Source organism: Mesocricetus auratus, unplaced genomic scaffold (genome assembly GCF_017639785.1).
Source record: "Mesocricetus auratus isolate SY011 unplaced genomic scaffold, BCM_Maur_2.0 Super-Scaffold_100011, whole genome shotgun sequence".
In the NCBI taxonomy this organism is placed as follows: Eukaryota; Metazoa; Chordata; class Mammalia; order Rodentia; family Cricetidae; genus Mesocricetus; species Mesocricetus auratus.
Genome location: NW_024429195.1, coordinates 578,299 through 605,374, shown reverse-complemented (window position 1 = coordinate 605,374; position 27,076 = coordinate 578,299). Strand labels below are relative to the sequence as shown.

At 38.9% G+C, this 27,076-nt stretch overlaps 1 protein-coding gene and 1 long non-coding RNA gene across 6 annotated transcripts in view; one reads left to right on the top strand and one right to left on the bottom strand.

Moving 5' to 3' along the window:
* Positions 1–3,924: 3,924 nt before the first annotated feature.
* Positions 3,925–27,076, top strand: part of Rsrc1 (arginine and serine rich coiled-coil 1) — a 306,538-nt gene continuing 283,386 nt past the window's right edge. For 3 of the 5 annotated variants that reach the window (XM_040754327.1, XM_040754323.1, XM_040754328.1), the window contains exons 1-3: positions 3,925–4,138; positions 14,123–14,318; positions 14,789–14,914. In XM_040754327.1, coding sequence (XP_040610261.1) covers positions 3,940–4,138; positions 14,123–14,318; positions 14,789–14,914 — 521 coding nt within the window. In that variant the 5' untranslated portion in view covers positions 3,925–3,939. The remainder of the gene's footprint in view (positions 4,139–14,122; positions 14,319–14,788; positions 14,915–27,076) is intronic. The other 2 variants (XM_040754324.1, XM_040754325.1) reach the window with 2 other exon arrangements.
* The window catches only part of LOC121143141, a 120,454-nt gene continuing 106,526 nt past the window's right edge, over positions 13,149–27,076 (bottom strand). Inside the window, exon 2 of the long non-coding RNA XR_005880241.1 lies at positions 13,149–15,137. This is a non-coding gene — a long non-coding RNA (uncharacterized LOC121143141). The remainder of the gene's footprint in view (positions 15,138–27,076) is intronic.

Below are 27,076 nucleotides of genomic sequence, written 5' to 3'. Positions count from 1 at the left end.
GTAGAAGGAGAAAAAGAAGTAAGAAGAGGAGGAGGAGGAGGGGACAGGGGGGACAGGGGGGAGGAGGGAAGGGGCGGGGGCCGCCAGAGGGAAATGGGAACTGATGCTTCCCTGCCGGAGCGCGCGTGTTCAATGTTAAGATCTTTGACAATTCTTCCTGCGGAGAGTTCAGATCTGATAGCGACGCGGCTCTTGAAGTCTCACTATTTATACTTCCTAAAGGCGGCCCCTTGTTCTGAGTAAATTACCTCCCCTCTCGCAACTCCGAGTGAACCCCTTCGTGGGTAGCAGGAGCGCCACTACCTGGGGTGGGGAGGAGAGGGAGTGAGGGAGGCAGAGAGAGAGAGAGGGAGGAGAGAGAGAGGGAGAGAGAGGGAGGGAGGGAGGGAGAGAGAGAGAGAGAGAGAGAGAGAGAGAGAGAGAGAGAGAGAGAGAGAGAGAGAGAGAGAGAGAGAGAGAGAGAGAGAGAGAGAGAGAGAGAGAGAGAGAGAGTGTTCAGGCGAGGGAGAGACTATGAATATGAATAGGAATGTGAATATGAATGTGAATATTGAGGATGGAGGATCCAGGCAGGAGTCCACCCGGTTGGAGTGGGGAGGGCAAGCAGGGGACCCGAGGGGGGCGGGGAGAGGAGGCAGGTCCTCGGCTCCTCGGCGGTCGGGGTTTTCTGATAGCCTCGGCCGCCGGTGCTCTTGGCCATTAATCCAGGATTGACAAGAATCCCTAATTAATTTAATTAAGCGTGGGTTTCGCGTTGGTGTCACGACTTAGTAAAACACTGGGGATCTGGATAGACTTCTCGGAGGCGGGGCCAAGAGGAAAACCGACAAGTGCACTGCCATCCGAGTCAGTGGGTATCTTCCGAGAGGACCCGACCCTACAGCCTCGCTCTGGGTGGGCACACCAAACTGCTCGACCCTACACCGATGACCCCTGGTCTCTGGCCCGGCACCGGGCGGGCGCTCTATTGTGAATAAGGGCCCAGCAACCACTCCAGCATTCCGGTCCCACACCCCCTTCCTTCTTGAGGCCGCTGCAGCTGCACAACCGTGCCTGCTGCAAGAGGGGCTTCTCGACGGCTCCTCGGACTCCTTCACCTCCTTTTAGGATCTTTCCGACCCGCAGCCAGCCTTACCGAGTGCGGGGCTCTGTAATTCACGCTACTACTGGCTCCTTGGAGTCAAAGCTGACTCCCGTGAAGACATTTCCCGCTACAAGGTCGATTTAACTTGTTTCCTGAACAGTTGTTCCCCTGACAGATCCGGTTTTAAGGTGTTTTCTTAGAGCCGGGTCAGGCGCAGTTCCATTTCTGAGGTCTCAGGATTCTTACTCTTTTTCCTTGCAACCCCCTGCACCCTGTCCTCAATTATTTAGCATCCCGGGAAGCATTTTCTAATTTGAAAAACAAAGGATTATCACTTTTGGAATTCTTCGGGAAAAAAATTACCGACGTTTGTCTCTTGCCTAATTTTTATTTACCGTGGACCGTGGAAAATTACTTGCTCTTCGGAGGGGGGAAAACCCAACTCCCTTTCTCTCTGATTTAAAACTTAAAAATTATATTTTTGATTCATTTTATGAAAACTATTTGTTATATGGAGGAACGCGTCGGTGTTCTGTAAGCCAGGGCTTGCTGTGTGACTTTTTAGCTATGCAAATACTTGCTTATGCGCACAAAAGAATATTTACATATGGAAAGTTACATGTACTTGAATGTGTAAACAAATATACCCCCTTTAAGTGCCGGTTTGGGGGCATTTTCAGTACACTAAATATTAATGAGGTTTGTCTGATGTTAAAAGATAATGTTTTCGTTATCTTGGATCCAGTACTCAGTAAAAATGAAAGCAGTTACAGACCATTAATATGCACATCTTCTACTTATTGGTTAGAAAAACACTTAACAAATAATTTGAGAAGTTCCATCAAAGCAACCAGAAACATTTGTAAAGAGAGCACAATTGTAAAGTGACACATAAGAGTTTCTCAAGTAAGTGTAATTTAAGACTTATGTAACTTCATGTAATACTAAATACTCCTCAGACTACGCTGCACATTTAATGGGGATAAAAATAAACCTTATTGGAAATGCTGCTTTACTTTTTCTTTACATTATTTTTCTTTTATGCTTTTAGGACAAAAGCTTACCTTTACACTATTAACAGCAATAGCATTTAGGCATTAATGAAGTCTACAAACACTTGCTTTTATTATTCCACAAAACTAAAAAACTTAACATTTCTAATTTATAGGAATTTTGGAAGAATGTCAGAATGAACATTGGTCTACTACCTGCAATAGTGTAATTCTAATCAGAGAGCAGGAGAATCACAAAATTTTAGTCTTTTATGAAACTGTTTTTAAAGATTATTTAGAATCAGTAATGGGATCTGCTAAGTTGGTGTGGTGTTCCAGTGACTCTCAAACTGAATCATGAAATACATATTCACAAACACCTTCCAAATAACCTCCACTAAAAGCCTGATAAGGCATCAGGAGGCCCCCCATATATATATATTTTAATCCTTTTAAGCACATACGTTCAATCCAAACTCATTTGCCATCTTCCTAACAAGGGGAAAAGATGACCACTTTAAAGGTAATCAGAGAAGGCTCGGACATGACTGCTGTGTAATCTGAACCAACAGATTTCCCCTTTATTTCATCTTCTTGACTCATTTTAACTGTAGGGATGGTAGATGAAGTGATGGTAAATCTCCAGAGTCTGGCTATGGGGCCCTACTTTCATAAAGGAAGTTTAATTTAAAATTTTATTAGTGCATAATTGTGTAGGTAGGTTTCTTTCTGAGTTTTCCATATATTATATAATATACCTCTTCTATTAGCCTCTTATATCCTGACCCCTTCGCTTTCCACACCCCTAATAGTTTCAAGAAGCCCAAAGTTTCAAATCATATTAATAAACAATATGATGTATGATGCTGTTTCACTAAACAGCAAATATTTTCCTGAGATAAGACATTTTAAAAACCAGTTTTGAAAAGTAAAATTATTGAGGTTAAAGTTCAGCCTAAGGACAGATATATACGCTCAAAAAAAAAAACCCAAAACAAAAACCCCAAACCCCAAAACAAAACAAAACAACAACAACAAAAAATCTTGGACCCCAAGAGTTCCCCCAGCTCTTGAATTATTTATTAAAAAATGTAGTGTTGAAGTTATGTTTTAAAAGGATCCCTCAAAACTGGCTAGTTAAGGCACAGCTATTTCCCAGGAATCGATCTATATTGGAGGTGATTTGCATCTCAAATGTCTGTGGAAATCTGTACCTTGGTATCTAGCTAACAGTCGGCCAAAACTCAGGCTAATATTTTATATATCTCCTTAGCTTTGCTTCCTTATACTAATTGATGAAAAAAATTCATACAAGGAAAATATGGTATGAGCTACAGAAAATGCCGCATGTCTTTTATTTTGGTAGTTGAAGTTTTTCATAAATTCACACATTTGATTTCTGTTCTAGAAAAATCTTCTCGCTTCGGGAAGATTTCTTCCCTCTATTCAACGGTTACTTTAATGTGAGAACTAATTTGTGTCCAGTCGGTGAATGCCTTCACCTTCATGGCAGCAAAAAAAAAAAAAAAAAAAAACCCTCACACCGATTTTTAATGTATTTTTGCAAATAAATCATTACAATTTAATGACACACGACTCTATGCAGACACACTTCCATGATTCCATGATTTATTATTGTTGGGCGAATTTCCACCTCGCTCAACAGGAACTAACCAATTTTGCTCAGCCCCGATGTCTTAAGCATAACTTCCCACGATGTAGATGCTTACTGATTATCTGTGACGATAACGGCGATCACTAAGGCAGTAACACCCCACAGTCCCACCTTTATTGCTTTTTGGGAAACAAGAAAATCCAATTATGCAAACACGCGAAACAAGCATTAAACAAAAAATTGGCGGCATGACAATCCACTCGCTCGGCACTCCTAAAGGCCTAGCATCGACGCACTCGGCAGTTCCGCTGGCTCTGCCTGGCGCAGGAACCAGGAAGGCGCTGAGCTTAAACTGCAGCAAGTACGGAGGGCGCCGGCGGCGCCGTGGTTTGAAGAGAGGGTTCCAGGTCCCCGCGTCCGGAGGTGAGAGCTCCAAGGACGACCTAGGTGATGCCCGCGTCCAGAGCCTGGGGAACTGGGGGGCGGCGCCCGCGAAGGAGGCGCCGGGAGGCCCTGCTCCGCGCGAGGCGGCGTGGGGCCTGGCGCAGCCCGGTGGCAAAGGTTGCGCCGTGGCCCGCGGCGTGCGAGCGGAGCCGCGCGCATGCGCCTCGCACCTGGGAGGGTCCCCCGCTTGCTGGCCCCGAGCTAGGGGGGCCGCGGGCGTGGGCGGTTGTGGGCGGCGAGCGGGCCGCAGGCCTCAGGCTCGGCCCACAGTCTGGAGGTGGCGTGGAGAGTTAGCCGCCCCTTTCCGCCGGTCCCGGGTCTCGACCGCCGTTCTCGGGCTTCCTAGTTGTCCCGCCTTAACCTCCTAGTTCACCCTCACCGCCTCCAGGTAGCTGGAGCGAGGGGGTCGCGGGGTGGGGGGCGGAGGAAGGCTGAGTCTGGTACCCACCGCCCCTCCTGTCTAGTCTAGCTGCTTGTTGACACGAGAGATGGCAACAGCAAGGCCAAACAGACCTTCCTCTCTTGAAAGATGCCACTTTTAAGCATTTTGTGAATGTCTTTCCGACTTCAGGATTTTTTGCTCACGTGACCAGATGGCTTTCCCCCTTGGACTCTTACTTTGCTGAGAAGTAAAAATGAATGTTGCCTTCCCTAGATCTTAGGCTATTATTAGTGTAATTTCTGAGTTGTATTTTAAATATGCTTATTGGGGAGAAAATCTAGAACCGTCAGTAACCGAGTCCCCCCTTCCCCCTCAACTCACTAAGTAGCGGGTTGTTAAATAAATTCAGGTGTCATGTGTTGGCGTATGAAGGTATTCGAATTGTCATCTTTGAACTTCGTTGTAAAAGCTCCCAGGGAAGGGGCTATGTAGAGTTTTCAGGTTTTAAGGAGTGGAGCGGATGTGACAGGTACGACCTTGTGGGGAAACTAGGTATCCTTTGAGAGCCTCTCTAGTCTTAGAGTTTATGAATATTCACTTTCTTTGCAGACAAAGAAGATTTCTTGCTAAGTGGTAACACTTTATTACTGTATGTTCAATAAGAGGGCTAAAAATCGTCTGAAGCTGAAAAAGAGAAAGGCAGCTGGCACTTGTCTGTTAATTGGCCTCGCTGACCCAGTCTTTACAAATTCAGCATGTAGAGTTGTGATAGGAATTGCTTGTCATAGGGTTGTTGTAGTACATTTACAGATATCCTTTTCTGGCTGCACTCTTAGACCACAGGAGGGGAATCCTATGATTTGTGAGTTTAAAAAGAGATGCTGATACACAGAATTTTGTTGTTGCGACAGGAGTTTCTTATTTCATTTTTTAAATTTAAATAAAGTTATTTTCATAAGCTACATTCTGATCACAGTTTCCTCTTGTCTCCCAGATCCTCTCCACCACCCCACCCTTCCAACTCCATGCCTTTTTCTCTCTCTAAGAAAACAGGTAAATAAAAAGACAAACGAGGATAAAATAAAATGAACACACAAAAAAGAAAGACCGTGAGAAATACATACATACACAGAAACACACTCACAAAATCCAATTATGCAAAACCTATAAAAACTCAAAATTGGAAACCATAATATACAAACAAAAGACCAGTATGGTTAAAAAAATTGCCCACGCAAAACAATATGAGACAGAAATATCTTCAAGAATACCTTATGTGTTTATTTTGTGTTGGCTGAAATACTACTACTGAAAATAGGGCCTGCCCTAAAGTCTGGTTTGTGTACCCACTGAAATTCCCTTAGAGAAGCGGAGTTTTTCTTTCGAGCAGTTGTCAGTTGCTGATAGCTTCTTGGTTGGGGATGGGAGCACCTGTCTCCTTCTCCATCTCCATGCTGGGACCCTGTGCAACACTGGGGGATCTATGTAGGTCCTGTGCATGATGCCACCACAGTCCCTGTGAGTTACTAAGTGTGTCAGTCATAGGAGGAGTGTTTTGACAGAATTCTTTATTTCTTTTGAATTTTGTCTTGTTATACCTGAATTTTACCTCTATTCTTTCAATTCCTTTGCATAGTTTTCTGTTTGTGGATTACATAGTATGTTAAATAGTGTCCACCTCATTTTACTTTGTTCTGTTTTTTTTTTTGTTTGTTTGTTTGTTTTCTAGTGCATCTGGCAGTCCAGGTTGGACTTGAACTTGCTTTGTAGTCTAGAACCTATCTTGCTTCTACTGTCCAGGTGATGAGATTGTAAGCATGTGCCACCACACAAGCCATTTTACTTTTTCGACCTTTTATTGAGGGAGGGGGCATGTCCTCAGGATCAAATATTATATTTTGGTTTTTAATGAAATACTGTGGCAAAGTACTTATAAATTGACATGTCCTCCATGAACCTTTGTTCCTTTAAACTAATTGCCTATTTTCTGAAACATAATAACTGATTCTTTTATTCTTATTAAGGACATGTGCCTTTAAGTTCTCTATTATTAAAATGGTCACATCTTTATATTTTCCATCAGCCACCTGAACTTTACAATAAAAAATTTTAAATTGTTGTCTTGTAGTCATTATCTGTTATGGCTTAACTTCTATAGAAGGAGTAATTGGGTGAGATTTGCAGCCAGGAAGCTGAAGCCAGGAAGAGCTAGAGTGAGAACAGAAAACCAAGAACTGTGCTGTGTTTTACAATTACTGATAGGTTGAAATTAGTTACTTTGTGGAACTGCTAAAAAATCTGATCACTTTGTCATTGTCTTTATGCTAGGAGCATTTCCATGCATTCACCTTACTGGTAGAGTTAAGTGTAAAGATTCTTCCTTTCTACAAGAATCTCATATAAATTGATGGCCATGACTTGAATGAGCAAGAATATTCAGTTATATGCTGTATTACTTTTCTCATAGCATTGACAAATGCCTGACAAAAACAAATCACAGAAGAAATGGTTTGCTTTGCTCCACAGTTTGAAGGTACAGTCCATCGCGGTAGGGACATCATGGAGGCAGCAGCCTGAGCAAATTGTGTCTGTGGTCACTGATGAGTACTGGTGTTTTGCTCACTTTCTTCATTTTTTCCAGTTCAGGATTCTAGCCCAAATTCTGGTTCTTCCCCCTTCTGGAAATACTCTCTTAGACACACGTTGGTGATTCCAGATAGGTTGGGTTGACCATGAAGATTAACCATCATCTTTGCTAAGCACATAACAATAGTGTATTGAGAACTGAATACCTGCCAGTTATAGAGAAAAACCTTTTTGTAGTCTCCCTCTGATTTTCTGCTCATGAAGGATATCATTTGTAATTAAAACAAAAGAAATTTATACCCACTTGCTATGTTCTGATTTTTGGTTACCAAAATATACATGGCCAAATAATTGTCCATCTTTTTTTTTCTTCATGTTTATCCTGAACTAGGGAATTACTTAAGCAGGACAGGAATAGAGAATGGAGATGCCTGCAGAAAATTTAGGACAGTGCATCTCAAACTTTTTAGTCTCATGATCCTTTTCTACTCTTACAAATTGTTGAAGATACTCCATAACTTTTATTTGTGTTCTCTATAAATATTTACCTCACTAGTACTATAAACAAAGTTATAAACTGTGTATGAATTCACTTAAAATAATTATAAATTTGGTAACAAAATTTAAAATAGCTGTATTTTAAAAAACAAAACAAACATTGAGAAAGCAGCATTATTTTCTAGTTTTGCAAGTATCTGATGTCTGGCTTGCTTGATGACAATGGCATTATCATATTTACTTCTGCATTCAATTTATTGAGCATTTAAAATTTTTTAAAATTTTTTGAAGGTTGGTTTTAATGTGGTATTTGAAACCATATCACTGAACTTTTCTTGTATTATTTATCTTTATTGCATTAAAATCTTTTTGTCTTGCACTGTGAATGAATCTGTGGATGATTTTTGTGACATTATGCCTTGGCAATTGGAAAAATACTGCTTTACTGAATTAGACATGTCTTTCAAATGTTGGCACCCTTTATTGTATATCAAACATTCATGTGTATTAATATTGCCATTGATCTTAGGAAAGAAGAGGTCTGACTACTAGAGAGATACAAATGATCCAAAATTCAAATCTTTTAGTTAAGACCTGACTTTTATGATTGGTGACAACCGTTAATTTTCCTTGAGGTAAAAGGCTATCTTCGTTCAGTCTGAGAAATGCTGCCAAATAGCCAAGCCTAAGTGATCATCTATTGGCAGTTTTACAACAGAAATCATGTTTTATAATAAAAGCAACTAATTTAGCTTTCAATTCAGTTGCACAATTTTTTTTTTCAGTTTAGGAAAACCAGCATCGTTCACTATATGATAAAAATTATATATATTGAAATTTAATAAACTTAGTGATTTTTATTCCTTTGCAAGGGTGTTTTTTGGGAATGTGGCATGTGTGCTGTTGCTGGACTGAGTATTGAACCTTGGGTCTTACATGAGCTATGCAAGTACTCTACCACTGAACAGGATTCTTGGCCCTACCAAGGACATTATTATTTGAGACTCTAGTGGGATATGGAGTGGGGAGGGAGCAGGGAAGAATGCAATGACCCTAGCATAGTTTGCTTCTTCTTTGATTCTTAAAATTCAAAAAACCAAAAAAAGATAATATTTGTAAATTATAATGAAAATAATTTTACCTCATGAATTTCCTGACTTGAAGGGTCCTTGGGCTGTCTTTTGGGAGCTGTTGGTATACTGGAATTGAATATGTTGGAAGGCAAGGACTTCCTGTATCATGCTCATTGATGTTTCTCTCATCCAGAGACATTTACCCATCTTCAGTGTTAAACTCCTCACATTTTGAATCTTGTTTTTGTTATGTTTGTTTTCCTTCTGGTGAAGCACACTGTTTGGAAACTTCCTGAAGAAGGGTGAACATGACATCTAGTTTTGGGAACTTAAATTTCTAAAAATGTCTTTTTTCTAATTTCACAGTAGATCACTGATTAGGTAAGACAGATGGAAAGAGACGAGGTTGAAACTAGTTTTTCAGAAATTTGATGGTGAGTTTCCTTTGTTTCTTGTGTTGCTATTTGAAAAGCCTGTGCATTTTATTATGCTTTCCTTTCTTTATTTTATCTTACTTTATTTTGTGACTCTTTGGAATTGTCTGGGATGTTCTTTTTATTCTTGGTGTCTAATTATTATTATTTCTTTGTTTGGGTTCAAAAGGGCCTTCTGTATACAACATCTCCAGTGTCTGATTTATTTTTCTAAGTTATCCCTGGTATATGCTTATTTTTTTAAAATTTCACTATCTCAAGTACTTGGGATATGCATACTTTTTAATTTTTAGAGATTCCTTGATGTATTTTTTCTCATTGTTTTTTCTATTCTTTTGTAATGGCATCTTTATCAGTAAAATATTGGATTTTCTGAATAGATGTCTTTAGTTTTATTTTAAGGTTTTCAATTTTTTTCATGTTTGCCTCATTTTCTTTTCACCTTCCACGAGTGTTTGACCTTTTCCAACCTCATCTTGTCTGTCATTTGTTTAAACCAAGCGCTCTCCTTGGAACATTTTCCTATTTTTTGCTGGGGCATCTTTTCATTACCCACCTGAAGATATTAATGCGTTTTTGTTCTTGAAGTTTTTGTTGTTTTTCTCTGTGTGCTCCCACTTTGCTATCAGTTGCTTTGTTTCTGTTTACTGCCTTCCGGTTGTTATGGTTATTGTTTACTTTTGTTTTGTGTTGCTGGGTGTTGAGTCTAGGGCCTCACAGCACCAGTGAGATGCTGCAGTGCTGAACCGTGTCTCAGAGGCTATCTCTTAGGACTGAGGTTTTCTTTACCTCATTGACTCTCGTGTTGTGTATCCACTAAAAAGTTCACAGAAGAAGCCTTTATAGAAAAAGTTTTTTTCTGTTTATATTTGAGCTTGTCAGCTGTGGGCTATGCTACAGGGTAACTGGATGGGAGCCTGCCATTTCGTTCATGGGTCCTTCAGATACATTGTCCATTGGGTACAGGTCAGTTTTTTAAAAAAAATTATTTATTTTACAAACCATCTGCAGTTTCTACTCCCTCCCCTCCCTCCCATCTTCCCTCCATTACCCCACTCCAGCCCAAAATCTCCTTCTCCATTCCTCTTCAAAAAAAGTCAGGCCTCCCATGGATATTAACAAAACAGGACATGTCAAGTTGCAGTAAGACCACATACCTCCCCATGTATTAAGGTTGGGCACGGGGCCCAGTATGAGGAATAGGGTCCCAAAAGCCAGTTAGTTGATTCTTTGGGTTTTTTAGATATCTTATTTCCTTCTAAGGATGTGTATGTACTTGTTTCAGAATTTCTACTTAACCCCTTTAACTTTTAGTGCCTCCCCCACTTAAAAAAAACAAACTCTTAGACCTTGTACTCCCCTTCTAATACACCACATGTCCTGCTGGGGTGGGAGAAGGCTCATCACCTGGCCAGCTTGGCATGGGGAGGGGACCTGAGACTATTTCTTGTACAGAAATTCATTCAGTTCCATGTTTCTAGCTTTATGCCTTATTGTGCCTGTGTGGTGTGTTTCAGACTCCCAATTCATTCTGATTTTTGTCCTATGAGTTGGCTTTTTTCTTGTTGAAATTTTCTGCAAGTTGCTTTGTATTTGTTTTTGTAGTTTTAAATCCTTTGTCAGTTTTTCATTTGCTAAAACTTGATTTATCTTGTCTGTTGTTCCCTGTTGTCTTCTAGTCTATTTGTTTTCTTCTGAGACAATTTCTCTGTGTAGTCCTGGATCTAAGAGATTTGCCTGCTTCTGTCTCTGGAGTGCTGTAATTAAAGGCATGTGCCACTACCATCTAGGTGTCTTCTAGGTTTTTTTTTTTTATTCTTGTGAATTTACTTTTTAATTCCTTTAATCATGCTCCACATTTATTTATTTGTTTTAAGCCTGGCTGGCCTCCCCTAGTTGTGCATTCATCTGCCTATCTATCTATCTATCTATCTATCTATCTATCTATCTATCTATCTATCTATCTACCTACCTATCATCTGTCATCTATCTATTATCTATCTATCTACCTATCTATCATCTATCTATCTATCTATCTATCTATCTATCTATCTATCTATCTATTTTAATCTTGTGGAAATCCACCTACCCTTATCCCCCAAATGCTGGGATTCCAGGTATTGTGCCACCATACCTGACACTTCAATATTTTTTAAGTAAGAGTATAAAACCCTGACATTTCAGTATTTTCTAAATGAGAGTATAAAAGACCTAATAAAAAGTCATCTTAATTTAAATATTTGTTTGTGGAAAGGAAAACTTACATGTTTTTTCTTTTGTTTTTGAGACATGGTTGCATCGTGTAGGCCTGCTGGTCTGAAGACCTGAAACTTGTTTTGGAGACCAAGTGGGTTTTCTTGAACTCACAGAGATCTGCCTGCCTCTGTCTCCTGTGTGCTGGTTTTAAAAAATGTGTACTGCTACACATGTCAATTTGTCAGTTCTTAAGATGTAAACAAAACAAATTAAAGAGGAATAAAAAGCCAAGAAGTAAGAAAATGTTATTATCACCTCTGAATTGGGTATGTATTTCTTATACTTAAAAATGTATACCTGTACAGGGATACCTAATGTAGATATAATATATGTAGATCTATAAATAGCTATTATATAATTATGTGTTTGGAAGCATGTAGCTGTGTACTTTATACAAGTGCATATGTGTACATTGTATGAATACATATAATTTCATGAACATTGCTTTTAAACGGAAATGATCATGATAAGCTTTTATTCAGGGCTGGTTTTCAGTTTGGAAGCTGACTAAGGATATTAGTGACTTACTGAAAGTTTCACATCCAGACTTCCCAGTGTTTGTTGGACATGTGAATTGAGTGCTTGTGAAAGCCTGATAACTTGAGTTTGATTCTCATAATCCGTGGTTCAAGGAGAAAAGCAACTCCCCAAAAATTGTTCTCTGTCTTCCACATTACACCAAGGTGCATACTTGGTCAGTATAGTATATATATTGTTGTGGGATCCCGCTTGGGTCCCAATGCCACTTTAGCCCCTAGATAACACACAGGACGCTTTATCAGTTATGAAGCTGTTGTCCTTTTGTCTTCAGAAAAATTGTTTTATATTTGAAACAATATATTATCACTTCAATACTGTTACTTACATTCTGGGGAAGAGGAATTGTAAGTTCATCCTTCAGGTCAGAGTAGTGAAAACAAAGTCAAAGCTGCTAGTGATGGCACCTACCTTTTATCCCACCCAGCATTTGGAGGCAGAGGCAGCTGGAGTTCTGTGAGAGCTGCTAGCCAGCATGGTCTATATAGGGAGCTGCTGGCCACTTGGAGTGACAATAGTAAGAACCTGTCTAAAACACAAACAGACAAACCCAAAGAAGCAAAATGTAGACCCTGGGCTGAGGCAGTGGTTATTTTGTTGCTTCCCCATGTGCCATGGAGTTTCCATCATGCAATTTGTGCTGTGCAGATGAGGGGCACTTTTGATTGTTGTGATGCCAGCTGAAGACTAGGTTTATAGCTGGGTAGTTCTGTAGTATCTGGCCAGGTGTGGTTAATTTTCATTAGTCACAGTCGTTTATGCTATTATGCCTGCTTGTGGTTCTGCCTGAAAGAACTACTATTTTCTTTTAGGGGCATGCATTCTGAACCATTCGTGCATTTCGGAAATCTTTATAAGGAACTATTTTCTTTTTGGTTATCTCTCTACCTGTTCATTTTAATTTTTATTTCTACGTACATGTTTTCCTATAGCTTCTCCATAGATATGATATGCTGATGCTGTAATAAAACCTTCATGAATTTTTCTTTTCTTTGAGACAGGATCATATATCCCAGGCTAGCTAGTCTAGCCAGAAGTTTAAGGTCCTCCTTCCCTACACTTCTGGCTTTCTTGCCTCCACCTCCCAAGCGTTGGGATTCTAGGTATCACTAACACTTGGAGTTTTTGGCAATGCTGGAGAATGTCTTGTTAGACAAGCAGTTTTCTAACTAAGCTACATGTCAATCCCATGCATTTATCTTTTTTAAATAAAAAATTTCATATATATTTCTAGAAATAGATTGTACTGTCAAAAAAGTATCAGAATTCTTTTTATTTTTAAATTAAATTGCTGTATGATTTCTGAAAGACTCATAACAAGCTAGCGTTGTGTAAAGAGCTGGCTGACTTCCCAGTAAGTATCAACTTTTGTACTTCAGTTAACTTTTCTTCCCTCAGTTTCATAAGTGAAATGATGATAGTGCATTGTTTCATCTCATACTTCCATAATGACTGGTAAGGTCTTCCCTTTTAAATATTTAGAACTCAGGGCCTGTAGAGGTGGCTCACCAGTTAAGAGCACAGATTTCCCAGAGGACCTAGGTTCAATTCCCAGCACCCACATGGCGGCTCACAAGCTTTTGTAACCACAGTCCCAAGGAATCTGATACGATCATTGGACACCATGGGCAATGCTTCATGTGGTGAACAGACATACATTCAGGCAAACACTTATACAGATAAAATAAAACTTAAGTAAAATCTAAAAAAAAAAAAAAAAGAGACCAAACCTTTAAGTATTTAGAACTCTGCTTGAAAAATATGACTCTAAAGTGTCTTTTACCTTCACGGAGTGTAAAAATGGAGGACTAAATGGTTAATTACTAAACAAAATTATCATACAGTTAATTATAGTGGCAACTTAAGCTGTCAGAAAATTGATATGATGAACTTTCTTTAGGATTGATATTCAAAAGACATTCAAAAAAGTTGGTGCAAATTCAAGTTGTTCAGAATATGTAAAAAGTTCATTGATAAGCTAGGAGATTGTGTCACATGCCTAGAAAAAAAAGCCAACCACATTTTACTTTAAAAATGTTAAGGTGTGGCTGGGTGTGGTGGCGTGTGCCAGTAGTCCTAGCTGCTCTGGAGGCATGGGAGGAAAATCAGTTGGACCCAGCTTAGGGAACATAGTTTTTTTTTCTTGAAAACTTTAAAAGTTTGTATCTTGAATTTCATTTGTTGCACTGCTAAGTTAGGAATGTTTTATTGTAAACTGTAGAGATGGGACGCCGGTCATCAGACACTGAGGAAGAAAGCAGAAGCAAGAGAAAAAAGAAACACCGGAGACGCTCCTCTTCAAGCAGCTCTTCAGACAGCCGGACATACAGCCACAAGAAGGGCGGGAGGCGGCCAAGGTCCGAGTCCAGGTCCTGGTCTAGAGACCGTCAGCCTCGCTCCCATTCTTATGAGAGAAGGTTAATGCTCATAATTTTTGTTTATACAACACAGAGAGTAATGTTCCTAAGAAGTCATGTTATTTTGTATTTTTAATTTGTTGAATAAAATAATGCTCTTTTAGTAGTTAGGTACTTAGGAGGGTTAAATCCCAACGCAGAGATTTTATTTTTTATTTTTTTCATTTTTTTTCCTAATCAGGCCTAGTATCTACATCCTTTGTATGTAAGCAAGCAGATAGAAGCTGGTATAGTTCTTGCATTATTTGATGATATTTGGAAAGATTGTATACTGCTATGACCCATAATATCATAAATATTACTAGTCCTGCTGTGAGTCATCTGTCTGGGTGTTGGAGACCAGTAATGTTTTATTTACTTGCTCTTCTTTGAGGCAAGAGGGAAACAGCAAGAATGAGACAATTTCAAACTCTCCCTGAATTCTCACAACCAAAACTTTGCATGGCAGTGAGACCTGTGGTTTATTTCAGGCGCAGGCACAGGTCAAGCAGCAGCTCTTCCTATGGCTCCCGAAGAAAACGAAGCCGAAGTCGTTCCAGGGGTCGAGGGAAGTCCTATAGAGCTCAGCGTTCTCGGTCCAAAAGCAGAACAAGAAGGTATGCCTATTAGTGCTCATTGCTTCTAACAGACTCTCCAGACCAGTGGCTCACAACAGCAGTGGTTTATTTTTCTTTGGGTTCACTGGCTTCAGAAGGCAACTCTGCTTTCCTCATTGGAGACTGCTCATGTAGTTGTCATTATCTGATGGCTCAGTCACTGATACATGTCTCGTTTCTTTCTGATTGTGGCTTCTCACTTTCTGAATGATGGTGGAAGTATCTGGAGAGGGAAGATCAGGGTGAGAACTAACATATTGTGTTATGGACTGAGCATTTATGTCTTTCCAAATTTTGTTAAGGCTTTTATCCCTGCACCTGTGTGTAGATTGGGCTTTTTATAGGAGTAATGAAGGTTAAATGAGGTTCTTTCGGGGGGCCCTAATCTCATAATGCTGTTGACCCTACAAGAAGAGGAAGTAAGGACTGGAGAGATGATGGCTCAGCAGTTACTATAACCCCAGTGCCAAGATACCTGCACATACACAGACACATTAGTAACGTTAAAAACGTAAACCTTAAAAAAAGAGAAGGAAACAGAGATCTTTCTGTTTATGCTCAGAGGATGTCATGGAAGGGCACAGTGAAATAGTTGCCTTTTACAGGACAGGTAAGAGTTCTCTCACAGGAAACTAAACTATCTGGCATTTTGATCTTGAACTTATAGTCTAAAAAACCCAGGAAAATAAATTCTTGTTTATACTGTGGTACTTTGGTGTGGCAACCCGAGCAGCCTAACGTTTTCTAGCTTTGTTTTAGGTCCATTGTAGGGAATAGTATGTTTGAGGAGTTGGGTATCTCAGACAGTGGTAGGAATTGTGATTCAGTAGAATAGAACCATGGTAATGAGGGAATTGAGGAAAACAGGTATGTAGAAGTTATTGCAAGTCTCTAGACAGAAGACTATTGGAATAAATGAAAGAATAAAAAGTTTCCCCTTCTTCCTCTTCTCCTAGTCCCTTCTTTCGCCCCACCCCACCCCTGCATTTCCACCTCCCATTCCACTCCTCTTTTGTTTTTGTAAAAATAATGTTTTAAAGATTGCTTCTTGTCTCTGCTTGTCTCTATGCAGTATTAGGCTTTAACTGGCTTGTTTAGTGTAACAGGCATAAAATGTATAATTCTCTTTGCATATGAAGCTTGATTGCAGTAAAGTCTAAATGTTCAGCTTCTTTGGGTTTTTGTTATTTGGCATTGGCCCCTCTGCCTTTTATTTATTTTGTGTATAAACCACTTTGTATAATACACTTTTGTTCTCTGTACATGCCCCAGAGTTCCAAGGTTTTGTTTTTATTTGCAGCTATATTGTTTGCCCTTTCTTCACAAAGACAACTTGGAAGTTTTCCTTCATTTCCAATGCTCAGGAACAAATTTGGGTTATTGAGAATCGGTTCTTTGAAGCTTTTGTAGATTTATGAAATCCTCTGGGCTCAATGCCATCACAGTAACTTTCTTCATTTCTTTAACAGAAACTGTACAGCTTGAATATTCTGTTTCATATGACTTACTTTTGATAAACTTTTCTTGTTTAGTACATCATCTATTTCATATGGATTTTAAAATAAATGTCTAGAAGTCTTCCTAATATCCTGTAATGATTCTAGGCTTTTATGTTATTTCAGTGCTTATTTTCCTTTTGTCTTTCATTAACTTATATATTATAACTTTTTTCCTATTTAAATTATCTGGTACATTACCTAGACTCAAAAGAAAAAAATGCCAGGCTTGCTCAGTACATGTCTGTAATGTCAGCATTTATTTAACAAGTTTGGGACCAGCATGGGCTACACAGACCCTGATTCAGAAAACAAGCTCATTAAAAAGTAGATTTTGATTAATTATGTCTTCTGTTTTTCTAAGTTATTAATTATTGTTTTTGTTCTCATTTCCTATTCTGTACTTGGTTTTTATTCACTTACTTTTCTAATTAAAAATAAATGTGTGTGTGTGTGTGTATGCATGGTCATGTTCATGCTGTAGCAAGTGTGTGGTCAGAGAACAACTTATGGGAGCTGACTGTTCCATTCCACCTAGTGCATTCCAGGGCGTGAGTTCAGCACCTTTACCCATTAACTGAGCTGGGAGTTTATATTTGTATGTGTAATTTTTATTGATAAAAGTGTTTAAGGCTACAGATTTTCCTGAAACCACAGCTTCAGTTATATTCAGTGGACTTTTCTCCCTTATAATATTAAAATTTTCATGTATATAGCAAAGTTGATAGAATTTTATATTGAATACTCATATATTCAATACTTAGACATTTCCATTAACTTTCTACTTTATTTATCACATACCTACTCATTTCTTCCTCTCTGTCCATTAATTTATCCTAAGGTTTGAATCCATAGTTTCAGATATCAGTATATATTCCCCTTCAATACTTCAGTGTCTACTCACAAAATTTAATATTTTGTAAATTTTTCTTTTGAAAAGATACTTTAAAACTTTTTCTTTTGTAGTAAAATTCATAAGTATTACAATGCACAATTATAAGCATACATTTTTGAACTTAACAAAGGCATATATCTTCTAAAATAATAGACCTTTATCATTTTCTGATAGTTCACTCATAACTTTTTTAATTCCTGCTTGCTAGATGAACTGGAACCACAGGTTTTGTTTCTTTTTGAATAGATTAATTTCACATATCTGCAGTCATATACAATGTTCATTTTGCTAAGGCTTCTTATTAGCCATAATACTTTTGAGATTTTTTTATTTTATTTTTTATTTATTTATTTTTTTGTGGGCTGGATTTTGAGACTTTGGAGGCTGTCCTGGAACTCACTCTGAAGACCAGGCTGGCCTCAAACTCACAGAGATCCACCTGCCTCTGTCTCCCGAGTGCTGGGGTTAAAGGCGTGTGCCACCACCGCCTGGCTGCTTTATTTACTTTATATGTGCTGATAATTATGTCTTTCCCTTGCTGAACAGTATTCTATAGTATGAATCTATTACATTTTATTTGAGAATTTTATGTAAATGTAATCATATGGTAGTAATATTTTGCACATTCCTTCTTAGCTTAATGCTCTCATATCAGTGCTTGTTACTTTTTATTGCTTAATGGTAAATAATGTCATAGTTTATTTCACTCATATGCTCATATATATATATATATGTATATATGTATATATGTCATTATTGCAAATTGGTGTTAAAATCTCTAACAGCCTGGCTGTCAAGCCCTAGGACCTGAGTTTGATTCCTGAGACTCACATGGTGGAAGGAGAAAACCAACTCCTATGAGTTGTCTTCAGATCTTCACATGTGCACCATGATATGCACATGCTCACACATATTTGCACAAAATAAGTAAATAAACATATGATAAAATGTCCTACTGTTATTGTGGCTAATATTTTTCATGTCATCTTTGTCAACATTTCCTTCATATATTTAGGTGCTCTGATGTTAAGTGCATAGATGCTCAAAATTGTCCTGCCTTCCTTGTGAATAGGCCAACTTATTTATTTATTTATTTATTTATTTATTTATTTATGGTTTTTCGAGACAGGGTTTCTCTGTGGCTTTGGAGGCTGTCCTGAAACTCGCTCTGTAGACCAGGCTGGCCTCGAACTCACAGAGATCCGCCTGCCTCTGCCTCCCGAGTGCTGGGATTAAAGGCGTGCGCCACCAACGCCCGGCTAGGCCAACTTATTATAAATCCACTTTCCCTCTTAATGCAGTCTTTGACTTACAGTCTATTGTTTGAGCTAAGTTTGGCCACTTCTATTCTTTTTGGTTACCGATTATATTGAATATCTGTTTCCATCCTTTGTTCAGTAGATGTCTTTTTAGCTAAGGCTGGTCTCTTTGTTTTGTTGGTCAAATCTGTTTGTTGACATTTTATACTTCATATAATGCTTTCTGTTTTTCCTCACTCCCACCTTCCATTAATCTTCTTCCTACCCATCATCATTCCTTCCGTACAAAGTCCCTTTTCCATACTCATATCTTTTTGTTTTGTGACCCACTAATTTTAACCTGGATCATTTTGTGGCCACTGGTGCCTGGTAGGCTCACCATTGACTACACAACTGAAGATACTTTGATGTTCTCCAGGATCTACTGGTAGCCAGTTGTTCAGCAGGGAGGAGTAGAGTCTCATGCACTCGTGATTAGCTGCAGACAGGCACAGTTTTGTGCAGACCCAGTGCAGTCAGCCACAGCTGCTGTGAGATAATTATTGCAATGGCTTTATCGTGGTCTGAAGATAGCATTTTACAGCCTTTCTTCCTACCTTCAGACTTACTTTCTCTCTGTTCCTTCTTTTGTGATGTTCCCCAAACTTTAGAGGGTTGTATAAATGTCCTGTTTATAGAGCTGAGCCCAGGCTTGTCACTTATTCTTAGTATTTTGAGCAGTCTGTGTTCATTACAGTTCACTGTAAAGAAAAGTTTCCATGATTAAGGCTGACAGTAGACTTGTTTGTGGTTATAAACATAAATACTTAGAATGTCGTTTGGTTCTGTCATGGTTTGAATGAAAATGGCCCCCCTAGACTCATAGGAAGTGGCATTATTAGGAAGTGTGGTCTTGTTGGAGTACGGATGGTGTTATTGGAGGAAGTTTGTCACTGGGGGTGGTCTTTGAGGTTTCAAATGCTCAAGCTAGACCTGGTGATTCTCTTTCTGCCACCTTCTGATCCAGATGTGGACCTCTTGGGTCCTTCTCCAGCACCATTTATGCCTGTGTGCTGCCCATGCTTCCCACAATGCTGATAATGGACTAAACCTCTAAACCTGTAAGCCAGCCCCAGTTAATATTTTCCTGGGGCTGGAGAGACAGCTCAGAGGTTAAGAACACTGGCTGCAGCCGGGCGGTGGTGGCACACGCCTTCAATCCCAGCACTCGGGAGGCAGAGGCAGGTGGATCTCTGTGAGTTTGAGGCCGGGCTGGACCGATAGCCTCCAAAATAATACAGAGAAACCCTGTCTCGTAAAAACCAAAAAAAAAAAAAAAAAAAAAAAAAAAAGAACACTGGCTGCTCTTCCAAAGATCCTGAGTTCAGTTCTCAGCAGCCAAATGGTAGCTCACAACCATCTATAATGAGATCTGGTACCCTCTTCTGGTGCTCAGGCATACATGTAGGCAATGCACTGCATATGTAATAAATAAATATTAAAAAATGTTTTCTTTATGAATCATGGTGTCTCTTCACAGCAATAGGACACTAAAATAGGTTCCATTCCAATTTATCTCCTGATCCTCCAATGTCTGTGATCGCCCCAATCATGGGTTTTTGACCACGTTTATACTATTGTAAGACTTATTCCTTGTAGAGAGCAATTAATTGCATATTGTCTTATTAATCTATTTAGTTATGCTCTGATTTTTTTTTGTTTAGAGAGATTTAACATATTTGTAAATTAAATTATGAGGGTGGGTGATATAGCTCAGTTGATGGAGAGCTTGTCTAACAATGTGTAAAGCCCTCCCTAGGTCCCCACCCCATAAAACTGGACACACATTTTTGTTTGTTTGTTTTTGCACTCATATAATTTTAGTTAAAATATATAATTACATTACTTTCCTTCTTCCCTTTTGTCCTTACAGCCCCGCCCATGTTACTTTCCTCCAACCCTTCTCACAATTCCTCCCCCCCCCAATACCAAGTTTATGACCTTCCTCCACTGCCTTTTATTGAAGATAGACAGCCAGGCTGACATAGAAATCCTGTCTCAAAAAAAGGAAAAACAATGAAAAGGAAAATAGATTTTTTCCCATGCAGTATATCCTGATTACACTTCCCCCTCCCTTTACTTGTGCCAGTTCCTGTCTACCTCCCTTCCCATCCAGATCCACTTCCTTTTATTCCTTCTTTAGTAGAGAACAGTTTCTAAAAGTTCACTACAAAACAATACAAAATGAAGTATAGTAAGATGAAGTAAAAACCATCACATTGAAGTTGGACAACCAAACCAACAGAAGGAAAAGAACCCAAGAGAAGGCATAAGAATCAGAGACCTATTCATCCACACTGTCAGGAGTCCCATAAAAATACTAAACTGAAAACTGTAATACACAGAGGATCCAGTGCAGAGCCATGCAAGCCCGTGCATGCTGCGTCAGTCTCTGAGTTTGTAAGAGCCTTGCTCAGTTGATCTAGAGCGTCTTGTTCTCCTGGTTCCTCCATCCCCTTTGGCTCTTACACTCTTTATGCTTCCTCTTCCACAGGGTTCCCTGAGCTCTGAGGGGAGGGATTTGATGGAGACATCCCCTTTAGAGCTGTGTGTTCCAAGGACTCTCTGTGTGTGTAAAATATCTGGCTGTGGGTCTCTGTATTTGTTCCCATCGGCTACAGCAGGAAGCTTCTCTGATGATGGCTGAATAAGGCACTGATCATACTTATCTTTCTGGGTTAAGGTTATCTCACTCAAGATCAATTTTTCTAGTTCCATCCATTTGCCTCTAAATTACATGATGCCATTTTTTTAACACTTGAGTAATATTCCATTGTGTACATATATCATATTTTCTTTATTCTTCTGTTGAGGGACAGCTAGGTTATTTCCAGTTTCTGGCTATTATGAATAGAGCAGCAATGAACATGACTGAGCAAGTTTTCTTGTGATAGGATGGAGCATCCTTTGGATATATGCCCAAGCATGGTATAGCTGGATCTTGAGGCAGATTGATTCCAGTTTTCTGAGGAACTACCATGTTGATTTCCATACTGACTGTAAGGTTTGCATTCCCAGCAATAATGGATGAGTATTCCCCTTACTCCACAGTATCACTAACATGGCCTGTCACTTGTTTTGTGGATCTTACCCATTTTGACAGGTGTAAGATGAAATCTCAAAGTAGTTTTGATTTGCATTTCCCTGAAGGCTAAGGATATTGAACATTGCTTTGAGTGTTTCTCTGCCATTTGAATTTCCTCTATTGAGAAATCTCTGTTTAGATCTGTGGTCACACATTTGTAATCCCAGCCCTTTAGAGGTAGAGATAGGAGGATCAGAATTACACAGTGAGGTCAAGGTCAGCCTGGACTATGTGAGACCCTGTCTCCAAAAAGAAAAATCCATCGTGACTGCCTGTGCCTCTGTTTCCCAGAATCCTCCTCAACTCCTAGCCCCACCTATCTTGCTTCCCTATTGGCCAACAGTGCTTTACTTAATCAACCAGTAGGGCAACATATACATAGAAGGTCTTCTCCCATCATCTCCCCTTTTCTGTCTAAATGAAAAGAAAGGTTTTAACTTTAACATAGTCATATTATATATAACAGAACAGTTATCAAGTAAGAACTATAGTTATAATATTTAGTCCATTAACATTTAGCAAGATTTAAAGAAAGTATTTTATCCTATCTGTGTGAGTAACTTAACTTTTATCCTACAAAATTTCCAAATACCCCTTATAACCTCACTATAGTTAACAAGTAGGTTATTGACAGTGTAGTAACTAAAACATAGATATTATTTAAGTCTCACTAGTTTTCCCAGCAGGATTCATCCAGGGTTGTATTTTGCATTTAGTTGTTATCTTTCCTTTGCTAATAACAGTTCCTTAGTCTTTGCTCATTTTCCATAACATTTATTCTTTTGAAGAATATTTAACTTTTTATTTTGTAGAATGTCCCTCAGTTTGAGTTTGTATGAGCTTTTGGTTGTTGTTTTACATTATTGGAATGAGTTACATGTTTTTGGCAAGAGTATCAACTAGGGAGTGTTCTTTAGTGTGTGATATCAAGGAGGTTCATGATATTGTCATTGGTGGTATCACCTTAAAGTGTATAAGGTGCTAGGCTTTGCTTACAAAACTACCATCATTTTTCTTTTGCATTTAAAGAGATATCTTGAGAGGGGGATTTTTCTGATTGTAAATATGTGACTTTGCAGACATTGGCTTATGAATTTTTAAAGCATTTCTCATCTGAAATAACCACTTGACATTTATTTAATGATATTTCTAATTTTTTGTGACTGGTAGGAGGTAGAGTTTTAGATTAATTTATTTTAATATAGATGTCTAACATCATTACTAGAATTTCAGTTGCTTAAAAAAGATTTATGTTTATGAATGTTTTGCCTGCATAGATGTATATGTACCACCTATGTACCTAGTACCTTGGGGACCAGAAGAGGAAATTGGATCCCCTGGAAATGCAGTTACAGATGGTTGTGAGCTGGCAAGGGAACCCATATTCTCTGCAAGAGCAATAAGTGTTTTTAATAAGCACTGAGCTGTTTTTCTAGCTTGAATTCCACTTAATTACTGAATAGTTTGATACCTTAAAAAAAGTAATTGACTATTTTTTTTTTTTTTTTTTTTGTTTTTGGTTTTTCGAGACAGGGTTTCTCTGTGGCTTTGGAGGCTGTCCTGGAACTAGCTCCTGTAGACCAGGCTGGTCTCGAACTCACAAAGATCCGCCTGTCTCTGCCTCCCAAGTGCTGGGATTAAAGGCGTGCGCCACCAACGCCCGGCAGTAATTGACTATATTGAGTGAGATTCTTTTTGGGGTGGTTTGGTTGAATTGCTCTGTTTTTATATCAGTCTTAGATAATTTTTACTACTGTGGTTCTGTAAAGCAGGTGTTATTGCTTGCATATCCATATCCATTTAGAGGCAGCTTGGCAGTTTCTTCAAACAAGTGAAAGACCCTTACCCAGGACCCCCTAGGAAAAGAAAAGCAAGGCCAGGCCGTTGCCTAATGAAAGAAACCCAGACCAGGTGTCTCACCCTCAAAACAGGATGTCTGTGATCACTATAGCAGTCATGGGACCCGGATAATAATTGCTGAAGCGTGCTGGGAACTTTCATATGACAATACTAGAAAACCTAGTCCTTGGCAACTACCCCGGCCCCCAATTGTGTCTGATCACTATAGCAATCATGGGACCCAGATAATAATTGCTGAAGCGTGCTGGGAACTTTCATATGACAATACCAGGACACCTAGTCCTTGGCAACTACCCTTGCCCCCAGTTGTGTCTATGATCACCATAGTAGTCATGGGACCCGGATAATAATTGCTGAAGTATGCCTGGGTCTTTCATAAAATAACACCAGGAAACTTAGTCTGTGGGAACTACCCCTGCCCCCAAGATGAGCCAATAAAATGCCTGTTACTTATGTAACCATTGAAACTCTATAAATATTATACTCCCTGAAAGCCCGGTATGCTCTGCACCCGAGTTGCAGTAGCATCCGCAGGCGCCTGTGTACTCAATAAATCACCTCTTGCATTTGCAGCCAGTGGTCTGGCCCCGGTTCTTGGGCAGACGGTTCGGTTCAGTGCCCGGCGCTTTGATGCCGAGGTTTTTCACAAGTGTACTGGAATTGGGGTTGCAGTTGACTGGGTCAGTAGAATGGGAGAACTGGCATAACACTGTGTTGGTTTTCAGTTTATGGGCGTAGTGTGTATCTATTAATTTCTAGTTTCTCTCAACAGTGGAGTTAGTTTTCAGTACAAATATTTTTATGTTGTTTTACTTAATTCTGCTCTGACCAGGTAACTGACAAATGATTTAAACAAGAGATATTTATTTCTCATAATTGTCTGGGTTCTGGTGAGGGCTCTTTTTTTGTGGATCATAGATGGTCATCTTCTTGTTTTTGTTTCTTCCTGTAGTGGAGAACACTGGAAAAGGAGCAATTTTTATCTTGTGATTTTTTGGTTTTTCAAGACAGGGTTTCTCTGTATTGTTTTGGAGCCTGTCCTGGAACTCGCTCGGTAGACCAGGCTTGGTCTCAAACTCACAGAGATCCACCTGCCTCTGCCTCCCGAGTGCTGGGATTAAAGGCGTGTGCCACCACCGCCCGGCCTTATCTTGTGATTTTTATCAGGACACTAAGCTCACCATAAAGGGTCTCATTCTCAGAGGCCCTCTCTCCAGATATACTATAAGGAAGACTAGAGTTTGTACATGTTCATTTTTAGGAGCTGCCTTAGTCAGTGTTCTATTACTGTGAAAAGACATCTGGAGCATGGCAGCTCTTATAAAAGAAAGCATTTAATTGGGGCTTATGTGTAGTTTCAGAGGTTTAGTCTGTTGTCATCATGGTGGCATGAAGGAAGGTAGACGCTGGAGTAGCTGAGAGTTCTATGTCTGGATCTGCAGGCGGCAGAAAGAGTGAGCCACTGAGCCTGGATTGGGTTCTTGAAACCTCAAAGCCCATACTCCAGTAACACACATCCTCAAAGCCACACCTTGTAATTTTTTCAAATAGTAACACTTCCTGATGACCAATCATTTCCATTCTCATTCAAACCACTACAGAAACATTCAAACAATTAGTGTATAGCACATATATTGCTATATTTATTTCCACATTTTTCTTTTTCATTTTCTTCTTTTTTTTTTTTTTTTGGTTTTACGAGACAGGGTTTCTCTGTATTGTTTTGGAGGCTTTTGGTCCAGCCTGGCCTCGAACTCACAGAGATCCGCCTGCCTCTGCTTCCCGAGTGCTGGGATTAAAGGCGTGCGCCACCACCGCCCGGCTTTATTTCCACATTTTTCATGCTACTGAATGTTGACATATATCTGCTCTTTAATAAAAGATATATTCTGGGCATGGTGGCACATGCCTGTAATTCTAACACTTGAGAAGTGGATGCAGGAGGATCAGGAGTTCAAGGTCCTCCTTGGCTCGATAGCAAGGAGTTTGAGCCCTGTCTGAGCTACAGAAGACCAAAAATACAGCAACGAATATGTGTGTATGAATATGTATGGATAAGAATAAAAACTGCAGGCTGGCCTCATCTACATATGAATTTGAGACGAAGTAGACTGTATGAGACCCTGCCTCAAAACAAACAAATAACAGCAACAACAACAAAATATTACAAAGACTGTTACAATGACTGTCTCTGACAGGATTAGAGTTCAGATAGAGGAGAACTCACTTTTAAAATATATTTTCAACATAATTTGAAAGAAATGTAAGCCATTATGGTTGCTATTAGTTTGCCATTTTAGACATTTTTCTATAGTATATATTTGATACCTTTTAAATTATGAAATAATGAGCTAAATCAACATAAAAAGGAACACTGAACTATTTTAAGATTGACTTTTTCAATTATTTGTCAATATGTTGACATACAATTAATTTTATATTCCATATTGTAACTATATCCCTTTTACATGTTTTGTTTATTTTCTTATTATTTCATGACCTATAATATTGCTGCTTTTATTAGTTCCACTAAATTTCTTGAAGAGTCCTTAGTATTTTCTTTGAAAACTGTTTTATTGTCTGATAAGTAAGAATTTTATTCTCTTGTTTGAACTGTTAATGTCTTCTTCTATTTCTGTGTAGTATATTCATGGTGGTGTTGAAGAAAACTGATGAAGGTGGGCATTCTTGCAGTTTTTCCTTTAACCTTTAACAATATTAGCTATAGTCTTCGTCGTCTTTTTTTTTTTTTTTTTCTTCTTCTTACTGGTTGCCTTTAAGACTGAAGAAAAATCTTTCCATAGTTTGTACTTGCTGAGAAAGTTGTTTTTAAACATTTAATTGGTGTTGATTTTTGTTACTCAATTGTCTTTTGAAGTGAACTATAGTTTCATTTCCAGTGTATTATCATGGTTTTTCTCTTACCTATTTGATGACTTGTATGACTTTGGTGGTTATTTGTGTTTATTGAAGATTAATTACACAGCTGACTTGATTTACTTTTCTTTCTTTTTGGGACTGTGTGTCTCTGTGTTGCCCAAACTAATTTCAAATTTTTGAAGTCAAGTGATCATCTTAGCTTAGTCTCATGAGCAATGACTTTACACACCTGTTCTACCATGCCAATTATAGTTATAATTTTCTTTTTCTTATTTAAAAACTTACATTTTATTTACTCATTTAGTGTGTGTGTGTGCATCTGTCTGTCTGGGTCTGTATATGTATGTGTGTGTCAGAAGCCAACATATGGGAATCAGTTTTCTTCCACCACATGGGACCTTTTGATTAAACTGAAGTTTTCAGGTTTGACAGCAAGTACATTTGCCCCCTGAGCCATCTGGTCAGCCCTGGATTCCCTTTTGATTTACTAATTTGGGTAGGGTAGTGCAATTAATTCATCAATTGCATTAATAATATTTATTAAATTATGTTCAGAAGACCCATTGTGTGTATGTGTTTTTTTTAGGATTTATTTGTTTTTTATTTTACTTTTTCAAGACAGAGTTTCTCTGTGTATCTCTGGCTGCC